At 39.2% G+C, this 18,534-nt stretch overlaps 1 protein-coding gene across 1 annotated transcript in view; it reads right to left on the bottom strand.

Moving 5' to 3' along the window:
• ATP7B (ATPase copper transporting beta) overlaps positions 1-1,020 on the bottom strand; it is a 61,247-nt gene extending 60,227 nt beyond the window's left edge. Inside the window, 1 exon segment of the mRNA XM_036744382.1 lies at positions 941-1,020. Coding sequence (XP_036600277.1) covers positions 941-973 — 33 coding nt within the window. The 5' untranslated portion in view covers positions 974-1,020.
• Between the last annotated feature and the right edge of the window lie 17,514 nt (positions 1,021-18,534).

The raw sequence follows: 18,534 nt of genomic DNA, 5'->3' as shown, positions 1-18,534 counted from the left end.
ATTAAAAATCCCCAATTAAACACCAAATTGGAAATCCTGAAAATCAAAAAAAAAAATTAATGAAGCTGAAAGAAAAACATTGAACTAATAAAACTAGAAGCTGGTTTTGCAAAAAAAAAAAAAAACAATGAAAGAGATAAACCATTGGTTAATTTGACTTAAAAAAAGGAAAGAAAAAAACCAAATTACTAGTATCAAAAATGAAAGGGGTAAATTCACTACCAATGAACAGGAAATTAAGACAATTTTTAGGAGCTATTTTGCTCAATTATATGCCAAAAAATTTGACAATCTAAATTAAATGGATGACTATCTAAAAAAACATAAATTACCCAGATTAACAGAAGAAATAAAATAATTCAATAACCCAACCTTAGAAAAAGAAATTGAACAAGTCATCAATGAACTTCCTAAGAAAAAAATCTCCAGGACCAGATGGATTCACAAGCGAATTCTACCAAACATTTAAAGAACAATTAATTCCAGTATCATAAAAACTATTTGGAAAAATAAGCAAAGAAGGAGTCCTACAACATTCCTTTTATAACATGAATATGGTATTGATACCCAAATCAGGAAGAGCCAAAACAGAAAGAAAATTATAGACCAATTTCTCTAATGAATATTCATGCAAAATTTTTAAATAAAATAGTAACAAAGAGATTACAGCAACATATCACAAAGATCATACATTATGACCAGGTAGGATTCACACCAGGAATGCAGGGCTGGTTCAATATTAGGAAAATTATCAGCATAACTGACCATATCAATAACAAAATCAACAGAAATCATATGATTATCTCAATCTGACCATATCAATAACAAAACCAACAGAAATCATATGATTATCTCAATAGATGCTGAAAAAGCCTTTGACAAAATACAGCACCCATTGATATTAAAAACACTACAGAGCATGGGAATAAATGGAACTTACCTCAAAATTATAAGTAATATTTACATAAACCATCAGTAAACATTATCTGTAACAGGGATACGCCAGAAGCCCTTCCAGTACAATCAGGGATGATGCAAGAAAGCCCATTATCACCTTTATTATTGAATATTGTACTAGAAATGTTAGCTATAGCAATAAAAGAAGAAAAAGAAGTTAAAGGAATTAGAATAGGCAATGAGGAAACAAAACTATCACTCTTCGCAGATGATATGATATTATACTTAGAAATCCCAGAAAATCAACTAAAAAAACTACTTGAAATTATTAACAACTTTAGCAAAGTTGCAGAATACAAAATTAACCCTCATAAATCCCCAACATTTCTATATATTACCAACAATGCCCAACCACAAGAGATAGAAAGAGAAATTCCATTTAAAATAAATGCAGACAATATAAAATATTTGGGAGTCTACCTGCCAAGACAAACCCAGGAACTATATTAACATAACTATAAAACACTTTTCACGCAAATAAAGTCAGATCTAAACAACTGGAAAAATATTAATTGCTCATGGGTAGGCCAACATAATAAAAATGACAATTTTTCCTAAAATAATCTATGTGTTCAGTGTCATACCAATCAAACTATCAAAAAACTTATTTTATAAAGCAAGAAAAAATAACAAAATTCATCTGGAAGAACAAAAGCTCAAGGATGTCAAAGGAATCAATAAAAAAAGTGAAAGAAGGTGGTCTAGCCATACCAGACTGTAAGGGGTGATTATTAAACGATTTGGTACTGGCTAAGAAATAGAGTGGTGGATCAGTGGAATAGATTAGGTACACACTACATTATAGTAAATAATCATAGTAATCTAATACATGATAAACTCCAAGATCCAAGCTTTTAGAACAAAAACTGCTGGGAAAACTGGAAAACAGTATGGCAGAAACTAGATATAGACAAACATCTCACACTGTACACCAAGAAAAGGTCAAAATGGGTACATGATTGATATATAAAGGGTGATACCAGAATCAAATTAGTAGAGCATGAAATAGTTTATCCATCAGATTTATGGATAAAAGAATAGTTTAGGACCAAAGAAGATATACAAACCATTACAAAATGTAAAATAATTTTGATTATATAAAATTAAAAAGTTGTTCCACAAAGAAAACAAATGCAACCAAAATTATAAGGAAAGCAAAAAGCTTGGGAAAAAATTTTTGCAACAAGTATCTCTGATAAAGGCCTCATTTCTCAAATATATAGAGAACTAAGTCCAATTTATAAAAATTACAACTCTTTCTCCAACTGATAAATGGTCAAAGGATTTGAACAAGCAATTTTCAGACATGGAAATCAAAGCTATCTATAGTCATATGAAAAAAAAGCTCTAAATCACTATAGATCAGAGAAATGAAAATTAAAATAACTCTGAGGTACCACCTCACACCTATCAGAGTGGCTAATATGACAAAAAAGGAAAATATTGGATGTTGGAAGGGATGTGGGAAAACTGGGACACTAATGCACTGTTGGTAGAATTGGGAACTGATACAATCTTTCTGGAGAGCAATTTGCAACTATGCCCAAAGAGCTATAAAACTGTGCATACCCTTTGATCTAACAATACCACTGCTAGGTCTACATTTCAAAGACATCCAAAAAAAAGGAAAAGGACCTATTTCTACCAAAAAAAATATTAATGAAATATTTTTGTGGTGGCTAAAAATTGAAAATCAAAGGAATGTCCATCAAGTTGGGAATGGCTAAACAAGCTGTGGTATATGATTGTAATGGAATATTATTGAGCTATAAGAAATGACATGCAGGATGATTTCGGAAGAACTTGGAAAGACTTACATGAACTGATGCAGTGAAGTGAATAGAACCAGGAGAACATTGTACATAGTAACAACAATATCATACAAAGAAGAATTGTAAATGACTTAGTTATTCTCAGCAATACAATAATCTAAAACAATCCCAAAGGACTAATTATGAAACATTCTATCTGACTGCAGAGAAAGAATTGATATTGATTGAATACAGACTGAAACATGCTATGTTTCAGTTTTTCTTTCTTTTTTTATTTGAGTCCTCCTATACAAAAGGACTAGTGTAATATAATTTTACATAACTTCACATGTATAACCTCTAACTGATTGCTTATCATCTCATGGAGGGAGGGAAGGATAGAATTTAGAATTCAAAACTTTAGATGCAAATGTTTTAAAAATTGGGGAAAAAATTCTCTACAATATAAGTACAGCAACGTGGTTCATTTATTTTTTTTAATATATATGGCTGCCTCGGCTATGCCAAAAAGACTTAAAGGAAATACATTCCTTTCAGCTACTCTCTGTTTCTTTGCTCTCTTACTGGTACTTCTTTAAGCTATCTCATTAGCAGTTGAATTTGAAGGTCCAATACAGTTCTTAAGACAGAAGGTTCACCTAAAGTCCTCTTCAAAGGGAAGTGTTATGTAAAAAGTCTTCCTCTGATGATGTACCACAGCACGGAAGTGATGCTCAAGGAGTACAAGTTCTGGTAGGTACTACCAGGTGGCAACAAGCACAGACCCAGAGTTAGACTGTCATCTAAGGACGAGTCTCCCTAAATTCCTAAATTCAAAGAGGCTAATTACCAGAAAATGGGCTAATGAAAGATGAATTTTTTCAGTTGTAATAACTCATAAAGACTATCACCTAAGGCAAGTGTTGCCATTTACATTAATGGAGGGAGCGTCCCTACCAAAGAAGCCACAGATACCTAATATAATGAAGTGAGTACAAGATTGAGAACAAGTGAAGAGTACCTTTTCACATCTATTCTTGGGGGCCGAATTTGGTCATTGTAATTTCTTTGTTTGGGGGGGAGGGGGCGGAGAGGGGGGAAGGCAGGGCAATTGGGGTTAAGTGACTTGCCCAGGTCACACAGCTAACAAGTGTGTCAAGTGTCTGAGGCCAGATTTGAACTCAGGTCCTCCTGACTCCAGGGCTGGTGTGATTATTGTAATTTCACAACAGTCGGCTTCACTTGCTTCTATTTAATACGAATTAAATCCTAGTAACAGTTATTTTTGAAGAGATTATAGGTAAATAAACAAATTGAAGATTATAATCATCTCTGAAAACAGAGAATATTATATTTGTTATGATAATCACTTAGGAAATCATGAACTAATTGAGTAAAATATTAATAATATGCTATACCTTAAAAAAGTTAAACTTTACAACTTGTTCTGAGAATTAACCCTAACTTATCTAGGGAATTACTCTTTAGCTAGGTTGTTTATCCTTTCTCCCTTCTACAATCATCTTTTTGATCTTCTACTAGTTATTATATATCCAAAAGAATGTGGGAAGAGGAAGAAAAAAGATGTGAAATTTTTTTTAAGTTTGGTAAGACATGTAACTGAGTGGGGCAGAGCCAAGATGGCGCTGGAAAGCAGGGACTTGCCTAGGGCTCTCCCCCAGGGACCTCCAAACACCGATAAAAAATGGCTCTGAACAAATTCTAGAACTGCAGAACCCATGAAATAGCAGAGGGAAGCAGGGCTCCAACCCTGGACGGCCTGGATGGTCGCTGGATAAGGTCTATCACGCACAGAGCTGGGAGCACAGAGGAGCAGAGCCCAGCATGAGCCGCACCTGGACCAACCAGACCAGGAGCCAGGCAGAACAGGCCCTAGCACCCTGAATCAGTGAGCTGTGGCAGTTACCAGACTTCTCAACCCACAAACACCAAAGACAACAGAGAAAGTTAGTAGGAGAAGCTGCTGGGACAGAGTGAAAGGAGTTCACAGTTCGGCCACCACCCCGGGGGCAGCAGGGGAGGTGAAGCTACAGACCTACAGCTGCAGTTGCTTCCAGGCCCAGGCCCATCTCATGGGGGGAATTAAGTGGCTGATCAGAGCAGGAGTGCAGAGCCAGCTTAGATCTGAGTCCAGTCTAGGTTGGTGGTTCTTGGGGGAGGAGGAGGGCTGGTGTGGCAGAGCTAGCTGGGTAGAAATAGCTCTGAAAACAACAGCGCAGCCACTCAAGCTTGGGACAAAGTACTCTACACTCTACAAGCAGTCATACCCTGACAAAAAACTCAAGGGTCAAGTAGTTGGCTGGGAATATGGCCAGGTACCAAAAATGGACTCAGATTCAGACTCACACTTTGGAATCTTTCTTTGGTGACAAAGAAGACCAAAACATACAGCCAGAAGAAGTCAACAAAGACAAAGGGCCTACATCAAAAGCCTCCAAGAAAAACATGAACTGGTCTCAGGCCATAGAAGACCTCAAAAAGGATTTGGAAAAACAAGTTAGAGAAGTAGAGGAAAAATTGGGAAGAGAAATGAGAATGATGTGAGAAAACCATGAAAAACAAGTCAATGACTTGCTAAAGGAGACCCCAAAAATACTGAAGAAAACAACACCCTAAAAAATAGACTAACTCAAACAGCAAAAGATCTCCAAGAAGCCAATGAGGAGAAAAATGCCTTGAAAGGCAGAATTAGCCAAATGGAAAAGGAGGTCCAAAAGACCACTGAAGAAAATACTACCTTAAAAATTAGATTGGAGGAGGGGGGCAGAGCCAAGGTGGCAGCTGGAAAGCAGGGACTAGAGTGAGCTCCCCACCAAGTCCCTCCAAAAACCTATAAAAAATGGCTCTGAACCAATTCTAGAACGGCAGAACCCACAAAATAGCAGAGGGAAACAGGGTTCCAGACCAGGACAGCCTGGATGGTTGCTGGGTGAGGTCTTTCGTGCATGGAGCTGAGAGCGGAGCAGAACCCAGCATGGGCCATACGGAACAACCAGACCAGGAGCTGGGTGGAGCGGGCCCTAGCACCCTGAATCAGTGAGCTGTGGCAGTTGCCAGACTTCTCAACCCACAAACAACAAAGACAACAGAGAAGAACTGCAGAACCCACAAAATAGCAGAGGGAAGCAGGGCTCTAGCCCAGGACAGCCTGGATGGTCTCTAGGTAAGGTCTATCCAGCATGGAGCTGGGAGCGAGTGGAGCAGAGCAGAGCCCAGCGTGGGCACAGACCAACCAGACCAGGAGCCGGGCGGAGCATGCCCTAGCACCCTGAATCAGTGAGCTGCAGCAGTTACCAGACTTCTCAACCCACAAACACCAAAGACAACAGAGAAGGTTAGTGGGAAAAACTGCTGGGGACAGGGGGATAGAGTTTTCGGTTCAGCCACCGCCCCGGGGGCAGCAGAGGTGGGGCAGCTACAAAACTACAGCTGCAGTTGCTTCTGGCCCCAGGCCCACCTGGTGGGAGGAATTAAGTGGCAGATCAGAGCAGGAGTGAAGAGCCTGCTGAAGATCTAAGTCCAGTCTGGGTTGAGGGTTCTTGGGGAAGGAGGAGTGCTGGTGTAGCAGAGTTTGTGCATCCTCCCAAGCTTAGAACATAGAACTCTTTACTCTACAAGCAGTCATAGCCTACTGAAAAACTCAAGGGTCAAGTAAGTTAGCTGGGAACATGGACAGGCAGCGAAAACACACCCAGATTGAGTCTCAGACTTTGGAATCTTTCTTTGGTGACAAAGAAGACCAAAACATACAGCCAGAAGAAGTCAACAAAGACAAAGGGCCTACATCAAAAGCCTCCAAGAAAAACATGAACTGGTCTCAGGCCATGGAAGAGCTCAAAAAGGATTTGGAAAAGCAAGTTAGAGAAGTAGAGGAAAAATTGGGAAGAGAAATGAGAAGGATGCAAGAAAACCATGAAAAACAAGGAGACCAAAAAAAATACTGAAGAAAACAAGACCTTAAAAAATAGACAAACTCAAATGGCAAAAGAGCTCCAAAAAGCCAATGAGGAGAAGAATGCCTTGAAAGGCAGAATTAGCCAAATGGAAAAGGAGGTCCAAACGACCACTGAAGAAAATACTACCTTAAAAATTAGATTGCAGCAAGTGGAAGCTAGTGACTTGATGAGAAATCAAGATATTATAAAACAGAATCAAGGGAATGAAAAAATGGAAGACAATGTGAAATATCTCATTGGAAAAACCACTGACCTGGAAAATAGATCCAGGAGAGATAATTTAAAAATTATTGGACTACCTGAAAGCCATGATCAAAAAAAGAGCCTAGATATCATCTTTCAAGAAATTATCAAGGAGAACTACCCTGACATTCTACAGCCACAGGGTAAAATAGAAATTGAAAGAATCCACAGATCACCTCCTAAAAAAGATCCCAAAAAGAAAACTCCTAGGAATACTGTCACCAAATTCCAGAGCTCCGAGATCAAGGAGAAAATACTGCAAGCAGCCAGGAAGAAACAATTTGAGTATTGTGGAAACACAATCAGGATAACACAAGATCTAGCAGCTTCTACATTAAGGGATCGAAGGGCTTGGAATATGATATTCTGGAGGTCAATGGAGCTAGGATTAAAACCAAGAATCACCTACCCAGCAAAATTGAGTATCATGCTCCAAGGCAAAATAGGGATTTTCAATAAAATAGAGACTTTCAATAAAATAGAGGACTTTCAAGCTTTCTCAGTGAAAAGACCAGAGCTCAATATAAAATTTGACTTTCAAACACAAAAATCAAGAGAAGCATGAAAAGGTAAACAAGAAAGAGAAATCACAAGGGACTTACTAAAGTTGAACTGTTCTGTTTACATTACTACATGGAAAGATGATGTGCATAATTCATGAGACCTTTCTCAGTGTTAAGGTAGCTGAAGGGACTATACATACATACATATATACATATATGTATATATATATATACACACATATATATATACACACACATGTAGAGAGACAGACAGACAGAGGGCACAGGGTGAGTTGAATATGAAGGGATGATATTTAAAAAAATAAAATCAAATTAAGGGATGAGAGAGGAATATATTGAGAGAGGGAGAAAGGGAGGGATAGAATGGGGTAAATTATCCCACATAAAAATGGCAAGAAAAAGCAGTTCTGTTGGGAGGGAAGGCAGGCAGGTGAGGGGGAATGAGTGAATCTTGCTCTCATTAGATTTGACCTGAGGAGGGAATAACATACACACTCAATTGGGTATCTTACCCCACAGGAAAGAAGGAGGAAGGAGATAAAAAGGGGGGAGAGGGTAGAAGGGAGGGCAGATAGGGGGAGGAGGTAATCAAAAGTAAACAGTTTTGAAAAGGGACAGGGTCAAGGGAGAAAATTGGATAAAGGGGGATAGGACAGGAAGGAGCAAAATATAGTTAGTCTTTCACAACATGAGTATTGTGGAAAGGTTTTGCATAATGATACACATGTGGCCTATGTTGAATTGCTTGCCTTCTTAGGGAGGGTGGGTGGGGAAGGAAGAGGGGAGAGAATGTGGAACTCAAAGTTTTAAAAGAAGATGTTCAAAAAAAAAGTTTTTGCATGCAACTAGGCAATAAGATAAACAGGCAATGGGGCATAAACATCTATCTTACCCTACAAGAAAGTAAGGGAAAAGGGGATGGGGAGGAGTGGGGTGACTGGGGAAGGGAGGGCTGATTGGGGAATGGGGCAATCAGAATATATGCCATCTTGGAATGGGGGCGGGAGGGTAGAAATGGGGAGAAAATTTGTAATTCAAACTCTTGTGAAAATTAATGCTGAAAACTAAAAGTATTAAATAAATAAATAATGATTTTTAAAAAAAGAATATGTTGCCAAAAAAAAAGAAATGTAACTGAAATTACTAACCAAATATGAGGGAAATTATTTATGTATTTCACTTATCAAAACTATTCCCTAGAGAACATGAATAATGATGTTGACCTGATTAATTTCTTGTCACAGGAAGACCAGAAAACTAGATTTAATGGAGTAAATCCAACAACCATTTACTAAGTCAATAGTATATACAAGAGACTATATTAGGCATTAGGGGAAGATATAAAGACAAACTGGCACAGCCCCTGCTTTCAGTCAGTTTATAGTCTAGTTTGTTCTCAAATCTGCATCCATAAATGCAAAATGAAGAGGCAAACCATGCAATCAATGCAGTTGGTCTGAATATTTCAAACAGTTGGTCTGAAGGACAGACCCAATATTTGTTTTTCCTCAGGAGGAAAATGCTTTTCCATGAATCAGATGGACAATTTCCTTGCTTCTCCATTTCATTCTGTTGGCAAAGCCATGGTCTTATTAAATTCTCCATTATTTCTACCTACACTAGGACTTTTAAAAATTACACTCATAGTGCTACTTCATCATGTCATTTGTTTAAATCACTTTTTTTTTTAACCTAAGGGTGTTCAGCTGCTACACAGCTAACCATTTCCATGTGGTGTTGCCTAAGCATACTGCAGACACAGGTAAGAAAACAAAATCTTCTGGATGTCATCAGCATCAAATGAAGCCTTATTAAAAAGAACAAAGATAAAGGCTATGGGAAAGAAAAATGAAAAGATTCTCAAAGAAGGATAGTGATTCACAGTAATCTCAAAGACTACTACAGACATATATTAGGCTAGCAAACTGCTTCTTAAGGATAAAAATCTAACTCATTAGCCATCTCCAACGTCTAAGAAGTGAATCATCAATGGTTTTCCACCTAGTTTATCTTAATTTTTCTTGGTCAAAATTTGTGAAGTGTGTATAACCGCCAAAAGGGTTTATCAGGACAGCTGGAACCATTCCTTTGCAGGAAACAATATAAATAAATCTCCTTCTAGAAGGGCAGGTTTGTAAAGCCAAGTGGGCCAGAAAGAAAAAAATCCTGAAAACAGAGGCAACTTTATGACATACCAGAGTGTGTGTTTGTTTTGGAACACCCTGAGTGTTAGTTTTAGTTAGTGGTGTGGGAGCAGCCCTCTGTCTGCTGTTACATCAGCTCTTAATTTAATAGAAATATATACGAATATAAACGTTTGTGTGTGTAGTGTACATGTACATGAGAGTACATACACATGTGTGGTAAATGCTCTATAAATGTTTATTGAATCAAGTTGAATTAATAGCACAAAATAATTTTCAAATTTTCATAAAGATGATTCTCCAGGTGTAATTGTGTGACTGTATTCACTTTTGTTAAGACCACAGCGCTCACTGCCATTCACTAGCAAGCTGTCACACAGGTAGAAGGAGAACCGAGGTATTAGTATCATGAAAACTTAGAAAAGTAATAGTCTTCAGACAGAAAGGATGGTCAACTCAGAGATTATTATTAACTTTGGAGAACGCAGTTTTATTAAGTGAGGTCAGAAGTAAGAGAATTAGAGACAAAAAGAGCAGAAAGCTTTTTCAAGGAGTTTTTCCATGAAGAGGAAGACAGATGCAGGACAATTTTTCATAGCCAAACTCCTGGAAAAAGGAGTTAATTGCCCCATCTTTTCTCTATCTTTATCCTTCTTGATCTCTCTGCAGCATCTAACACGGCTGACCACCCCCTCTTGGATTTTCTTGACCCTGTTATCTTTTTATTAGGTAATCATATTGTGTCTCCTAACTGTAGCTGTAGCCTAAGGTGGTGTCCTTGGCTCTCTTCCCTTGTCTTTCCACTCTCTCAGCTCCCAAGGGTTTAATCACTATTCCTATGCACTGACTGTCAAAGAAACACAACACAATGTCCAAAACAGGGCTCATTAATTTCCCCCCAAACCCACCCTTCTTCCAGATTTCCTCTATCGCTCAAGGGCACCACAATCTTTGTAACTATACTAGGTGGCATCCTCACCTCCTCACCGCACACATCCAATCAGCTGCATCTCACACCCATCCCCTTTCTCTCTACACACACAGCCACTGCCTTACTTCAGGTCTTTATCACTTCTCACCTAGACTGCTGCAATGCCCTCCAAGTGAGTGTCCCTGGCACAAATCTGTACCTCTACAATTCATTCTACACGGAACGGTCAAAGTGATTGTCCTAAAGCCCAGGTCTGACCAGGCCACTCAACCCCCCTACTCAACGAACCCTAGGGGTTCCTTATGGCCTCTAAAGCCAAATACAAAGTCTCACATTTGTCATTTAAAATACTTCGCAACCTGGCCCAAACTACCTGTCCAGCTTTATTACCTATTACTCCTCTTAATCCATTTTACAATGCAGCCAAATTGATCTTGCTCTTTCTTACACATGGCACTTCATCGCTAATATTTGTGCCTTTGAAGGTTGTTTCTCCAAGCCTTCCAAAACATAAAATATATACCAAAATACTTTCAAAGGCATATTATTTTGCCTCTCCCTTCCCCTCTCCTTCCTTCCTTCCTTCCTCCCTCCCTCCTTTCCTTTCTTCCTCACAGTTTACTCCGAAGCTCAGAGATTGGGCCACAATAGGTCCCTTGCCAAGCTCCACTTAACGGCTGTATTTAGGGCCCTCCTGGCTTAAAGTGAATGTCAGTGGTAACTTTTTCTGAAGGTCTTCCCATCTGTAATAGTAATTAAGGTGGTACATTTTGCATTTCTTCTCAAGTGCCTTTAATGATTCTGGCCTTTGTTTGAATGGGGCAGATAAAGTGGGATCTTTTTGTCTTGAAGTATTTCTCAGCCCTGAGACAATCGGGAGTCATTGATTTGTACGTGATGTGATACTGGAGATGGGGAACTATCCCTCACCCAGCCTGGGTGAGGTCAGAGCCCTCAGGGCTCCAAACTGGATATAATTGAGGAGAGCTTGGCATTTGATTTTTGGGGCACACTCATGGAAGGAGTGTTGAGACTCTGGGCAAGTTGCAAACTGCCCCCAGCTTTGCAACCCAGATGTTGGTACTGGTAACTATGTATTGTGATTTGAATCAGACAAGGTCTGTCTGTTGATGTTTGTAATTTCTGTTTGTATTTGCCTTGAAGTTCAGGGGGCTGATCTTTTCCCCCTGAACTGTGAGTGATATTTGTATGTTTGATTAAACTGAGATTGTTAACCCCTTAAAGTTCCTTTCCTTAGTAAAGCAGATCAAAGAACCTGTGTTGGCAGCTTTCTCGGTGCTGGTTGTTGCTGGATCTTACACCCCCACAGAAGCTGCTAGCCAGATTGTTGAACCACCATCCCGCCTTGATTTTTTTCTTTTTTGCTAATTAAAGGGGCTATCTCTTGATTCACTTCTTAAAGAGGCCAATTCACTGAATAGGCATTACCTCACTCTAAGTGAGTACATGTAAAGGCCTGAGCTTAAAAGGGCCGGGGTCTCCCATTGCATCCTGGACCATCTCCAGTCATCCTGATGAATATCAGGTCACTGGATCCAGATGGCTTTGGAGGAGAAAGTTAGGATGGTGCCCTTGCACTCAAATCCAAGTCAACTGCAAGTCATGTCATCATTTCCCTATCATGGTCCTCTTTGAAAATGAAGGGCAAACACAACAACAATTTCATCCCTATGGTACTGCATGAAGGAAAACTACTATAGAGAGTTCTGATTTCTGGTACTTCACTCCACACACCACCACCACCCATAATTGAATCAACATGTTCCTCAAAATTATAAGGACAGATTCAAATCCTTCTATGTATATTCAAAAGGCAAAAATATGTTTCCTATTTTAGATACACTGATTTGAACATTTACAAAGAAAGGCAACTAGAATGATTGAGAGGACACAGACCAAGACCATTGGTTGAAGAAACTGGACATATTTATCCAGGGAAGAATCTTTTAGGGGGACATGGTAGCTATTGTGGAACATTTTATACCATTTTATATCATTTTTGTAATTTCAATAAGACTCAGAGCCTGAACTAATTAACCAGAAGAAAAGCCTGATCCTAACAATCTCTTTGTTGTCTGAGTAAGCTCGGAGATGCCTCTTCTGATCCCAACACACTCAGAGCATTCCTTTCTCTGTCCATGGCCATTAAGGGTGAGAACCTTGACCCCAGACACTATCTTGAATTATGTGACTTTTCCTTATCTTAATATTTTATGGGCATATACTATGTTATGGAATGTTAATGGCAAATTAAACACAGAGATCCTGGGTTGTAATTTCAATTGACACTTTGTCAACTATCTGACTTATTGTATTTGCAATCTATTCCATTAAAGAAAATCCTTGTCTTGTATCATAATTAACACACATAGGGGTCATAAAAGTGATGTAATGCAGGCTGCTGTGTTGGGACCAAAAAAAATGTATTTAAGCTTCCTCATTCCTTTGTTCGGGGAGTCAGATTTAGTGTGGTCCCATGCATGCATGTATCCACTAAGTTTAAGGGGAATGAACAAAGAAGGAAGCAATATGAATTTTTTCTACCACCTAGCCTGTTGTTTCCTTCAACCAACTTTCAGGTTCAACACTATCTATCTGCAAGTATGTGAAGTACAATCACAAGGAAGATTTCTTCTGTTTGATCCCAGATGGAAGAGGAATTTGCTGAGAAATTTTCAATATAATGAAAAGCTTTTCAATAGTGAAATGGGCTGCACCAAGAATTAATGTGCTCTCAGAACCTTAGTGTATTCAAAGGGTATTAAGGACATTAATTAAGAAAAACAGAGGATCTGGGAATGAATCAGTTTTGTTCCGAACGTTTTAAGAGGGGAAATAAAAGGAAAGGTAAAAGGAATACACTACTATATAAAGGAGAATGGGGGTAGAAATAAAAGGAAAGGTAAAAGGAATACACTACTATATAAAGGAGAATGGGGGGTATAGAACTTTTATTTCTCAGAATTGGGGAGCACGAAAAAGAGTATAGAAATGTGGGGGTAGAAAAGGGCTGAACACACACACACACACACACACACATATCTTGTAGAAATACATCAAACTCCATAAGGAAACAGGCAGGGACAGGCATAGGAGGGATTAAGAAGAAAGATAATACTGGGGAGGAAACAGTCACAAAGAAAACAAACTTCCTGATTCTGAAGGGAGGGGGAGGTGGAAAAGAAAAAAGGCAAGGTTAGGCAGAGAAGAGAGGAGAGGGAGAGGGAAAGGGAGAAGGGAAAAGGAGAGGAGAGGAGAGGAAATTAAGGGCATATCCTTTACGTGGCAAATAGCTGAACAAATTGTGGTATATGAACATAACGGGAATAGTATTGTACCACAAGAAAAGAAGAAAGAGACAATTTCAGACAATCCTGGGAAGTAAGCACTAACAGAGCAAAATGAGCAGAGCTAGAACAACTTACACAATGACAACATTGTTAAGAAAAATAACTTTGAAAGACTTGAGAACTCTGACCAAAGTGGTAACTCACCAGAGGATCTATGATAAAGGATGTCATCTACCTCCTAACAGAAAAGTGATGAACTCAAGGGACAGGAGACACATGATTTTGGACATGACCAATCAATTAACCAATCAAAAAACATTTATTAAGCACCACAGTGCCAGACACTGTGCTAAACACTGGGGATACAAAAGAGGCAAAAGACACTTCCTCGCTGTGTGACCCTAGGCAAGTCACTTAAAGCTGTTTGCCTCAATTTTCTCATTTGTAAAATGAGCTGGAGAAAGAAATGGTAAACCACTCCAGTATCCTTGCCAAGAAAACTCCATGGACAGTCTGGCAGACTATGATCCATGGGGTCACAAAAAATCAGACACAACCAAACAACCACGATAATGTTCAGAATAGACATAGATGGATACAGATTAGAAAGAGAGCTAGCTAGCTAGACTTAGCTATCTATCTATATCTATATCTTCTTTAAAAAGTATTAAGCTCCCAACCACTGGCAGCCTTCAAGTAAAGGCTGTCTGACCACTTGTTGGAGAAGCTAGAATTCCTCTGTACCTATAGGTCGGGCCATGCGACCCTCGGGCCCTCTCTAACGCTGAGATTCTGTTGTTCTGTGACTTTCAACATCTGGGTTAGCTGTGATGTACAGATCCGGTCAGTCACACTTAGTATATACCTGGAGGGGGAGGGGTGAGGAAGGGAGGCATTCTTTCCTTTCTCACCCTTATTGTTTTTAAATAGAAGAGGAACAGCAATTTACATTAACTGCTAATACTCCCAGACATGATCTCATCTTCGGTCTTTGTGTCTTAGCACAGGCTGACCCCTTCACCCTCACTTCTTATTCTCAGCTTCCCCCAAAGCTCATTTCACACATCACCTTCTGCACGTTGCTACTCTTGATCTCCTGGGTGGCCAGTGCTCTCCGTAAAATCATTTCGTGTTTCTTTTGTCTGTATTTTGCGCTTACTTACATGTGTACATGTAAGTTGTGAGTTACCTGAAGGCAGGGGCTGTTTCATTTTTGGCTTTGTATCCTCAGGGCTCAAACACAGTGCCTAGCACAGAGTAAAAGGTTAATAAATGCTTATTGATTGATTTTATACGACCCCTTTCACTTGTAACTCTTACACATCCCCCAAAAAATTAGTCAGCTTTAACTGCCCCATTTCCCTGGTTCAAGGGAACAGACATATAGTTAGGTTAAGAAGACCAGCATGCTCTTCTAGGGGACAAGACCTTCCGTCCTCTACCTAGCACTTTTGTCATTTCAGAAGTACTCCAGCAACACAATGCACACTGGACTGTTTCTCTCAACATCCATCCTTTCCCCCTATGCTCAAAGCACATAGACCATCTTCCTTCTCTGTGGGGAGAAGGAAAAGTCATTAGCAAAGTCAGATCTTCTGCTCCGACGCTACATACTCTTGGTGCTAGGTACATCCTGGACTACCATACTCAAGCGGCCTCACTTATGAATTCTCTGAACACCAAAGAACCAGAGGGACAGCAAAGGCCAGGAGAAGTCAACAAATTCTAACTCCTTCCTTGAAACAGGACTTTATCACCATCTCCAGACAGCTAGATACATCTGTCCTATTTGCAAAGAATGCTTCTATAAGACCCATGACCTCACATGGTAACCTTTTTAAGGAACTGGAAATGCTATTCTCCCATGGGAAATAGTGTGACCTTGTAGTCTTTAATGTTTGGCTGGATCTCCCATGTCATCAGTGTAGGCACTCCCTGTACCAGACCCCCATTCATGTATCCACACCTTCCTATTCTGTACAACTCCACAAATACTCCAAAGGGGGTCCATTCAATGTATTAGGGGCCTTCCTATAGACTTCTTAGCTTCCGCCGAATGGAGCACACGGGCTGTGCATCTGTCTTGGTGGATGGCTATCCTGACTCTTTCTGGCTCTGATGATCTCTTTTATACCACTTCTGAACAACTTTTTACTGGTATTATGTTGTAACCCACTTACACTTGCCATATTTGTCTCTATTCATTCCCTTTTACATGACCCAAAATTTTAATTTTCATGACCAAACAGCACCCTGAGAGACTGCTGGTGTTGAAAAGGAGGACTTTGTTAAAAACACCTCACAATTTCCCAAAGGCTAGACTGTGTTCCCCTAAATGCATATCACAGTCTCAACATTAGGTATTCTTTGTCCACATTGTTTTTTACATGAGGATAGTTGGGGAGATGATTTTGAGAAACTATAGATTTCAGGAGGTTCTTCAACATTCCAGCATTCGATTGATCAATCAACAAGTATTTATTCTTTTTTTTTTTTGGAGGGGGAAAGGCAGGGCAATTGGGGTTAAGTGAGTTGTCCAAGGTCACACGGCTAGCGTGTCAAGCGTCTGAGGCCGAATTTGAACTCAGGTCCTCCTGACTCCAGAGTCGGTGCTCTAGTCACTGCTCCACCTAGCTGCCCCACCAGTATTTATTAAAAACTTACTATGCACCAAGCACTATGTGTGCTGAGTGCTGAAGATACAAAGACAAAACCTAAATAGTCCCTGCATTCAAGTAGTTTATAATCTGATAAAGGAAACAACATGGACATATAAGTTCGTATAGAATATATAACAAATAAATATAAGTTAATGGAGGGAGGGTGGTGCTAGCGGTTTGGGAGGTCTGGAAAGCTGGAGATCATGATAACAGAGGGGAGGAGGGAGTTCATTCCAAGCATGACAGATACTATGCAATGGCAGTAGAGTTCTCTGTGTGAGAAACAGCAAGTAGGCCAGTTTGGCAAGACCAAAGATTGTGGGAAGAGCAGCAATGTATAATAATGCAGGAAGGGCAGATCGTGGCCAGGCTGTGAAAAGCTTTAAATGCTAAACAGAGGAGTTTCCATATCACGCTACAGTAGACCGTCCTATGCTTTAGGACAATCATTTTGGCAGCTGTCTGAAAGATGAACTGGAAAAGTGAGAGATTTAAGACAGGAAGGTTAATCTGGAGACTACTACAGTAGACCAGGTAAGAGGGTCTAAACTAAGGTTATATCATGAAAAAAAAGAAAAGGGGATGTTTTTGAAACAAGATATGGAGGTTAAAAAAGACAAAATATGACAACACACTTAATATGTGCAAAGGTTACCAGCACAAAGTCATTCACAAACAGAAGGAACGGGAAGACCACAAAATCCATGAAATCTAAGCTTTTTGAGGGTTGACACTGCGTCACTTCTATCTTTATATCCCCAGGGCTTAGCACAGTATTTTGCAAGTAGTAGGTGTTTAAGAAATGGTTACTGAATTTAATCTGTAAGGAATTTCTCTTCCCTTTGGATTCTGTGTTGGATATGCTCTGTAACAGTGGCAAGCCTTTGGTGAATATTCATCTTCATATTTTATGACTCACACGATATTCAAAAAATCAAGTAGTTACAACTTTCAAAGAATCTTGTTATGATTCCAGCAGGTTCACGAGAGATACCTTTCAGGAGGACAGTCTTTGAGATAGAATTCTGCTTTGGAAAATCAAATGCTTTTTTGTTCTCAACAAACATTAAGCATTGTGGAACTTTCTATTCTCTCCACCTTTTAGTCAACTGTGTAACTCTAAATAAATGTCAGCTATAGAGCAATTTTGCAAAAACCTTCCTGTTTATTCTCATACTCTCATCAAAAATGGCCTCAATACACATGTGTATTATTCTTATAAAGATGTTGAGATAGGAAGAATATCGATCAGCAGTTATTAATAGTCTCTCTGCTTCATCATGAATTCAGTCCATGATTTTCTCTAAGCATTTGGAATCTCTGAAAGAAAAAGGAAACTGAATCAACACCTGACAAGGTGGAGGATCCTGTGAATTCCCAAGAGAGCATGGAACCACAGCAGGATGTTCTTGAATGGTTTAAAAGGGAAATAAACACTGTGAAAGAATAATTCATAGCCTACAAAGCAGAAATAATTAGTAGAATAGAAAAACTTGAATCCATAGTAGAAAGTCTCACCAAAGAAATAGAAGATAGAAATATGGACTGGGAATGCATATAGATGAAAGTGAAGGGCAATATGGAAGCAAAGCAAAAAGCAGTACCGATAAAAGAAAACATGATCTCCATAAGTATACAAAACATTGATCTTCAAGACCAGATAAGTAGAGACAACTTAAGAACTATAAGTTTCCCAGAAAAATACAAAAAGTTTTTTAAAAATTGAACAATATAATTTAAGAAATAATACTTGAAAACTGCCCAGGGTAATATTTCTCTAATCAACGTAAGGGCAGCTAGGTTGCACAGTGGATAGAGTGTCGGGCCCTCATCTTCCTGAGTTCAAATCTGGCCTCAGACACTTACTAGCTGTGTGGCTCTGGGCAAGTCACTTAACCCTGTTTGCCTCAGTTTCCTCAGCTGTAAAATGAGCTGCAGAAGGAAATAGCAAACCACCCCAGTATCTTTGCCAAGAAAACCCCAAACGAGGTCACAAAGAGTAAGACAAGATTAAGAAACAACTGAACAACAAGCAA

Source organism: Trichosurus vulpecula, chromosome 2 (genome assembly GCF_011100635.1).
Source record: "Trichosurus vulpecula isolate mTriVul1 chromosome 2, mTriVul1.pri, whole genome shotgun sequence".
NCBI classification, from domain to species: domain Eukaryota; kingdom Metazoa; phylum Chordata; class Mammalia; order Diprotodontia; family Phalangeridae; genus Trichosurus; species Trichosurus vulpecula.
The sequence above is the reverse complement of the archived record's forward strand: the minus strand, read 5'-3'. Positions and strand labels throughout refer to the sequence as shown.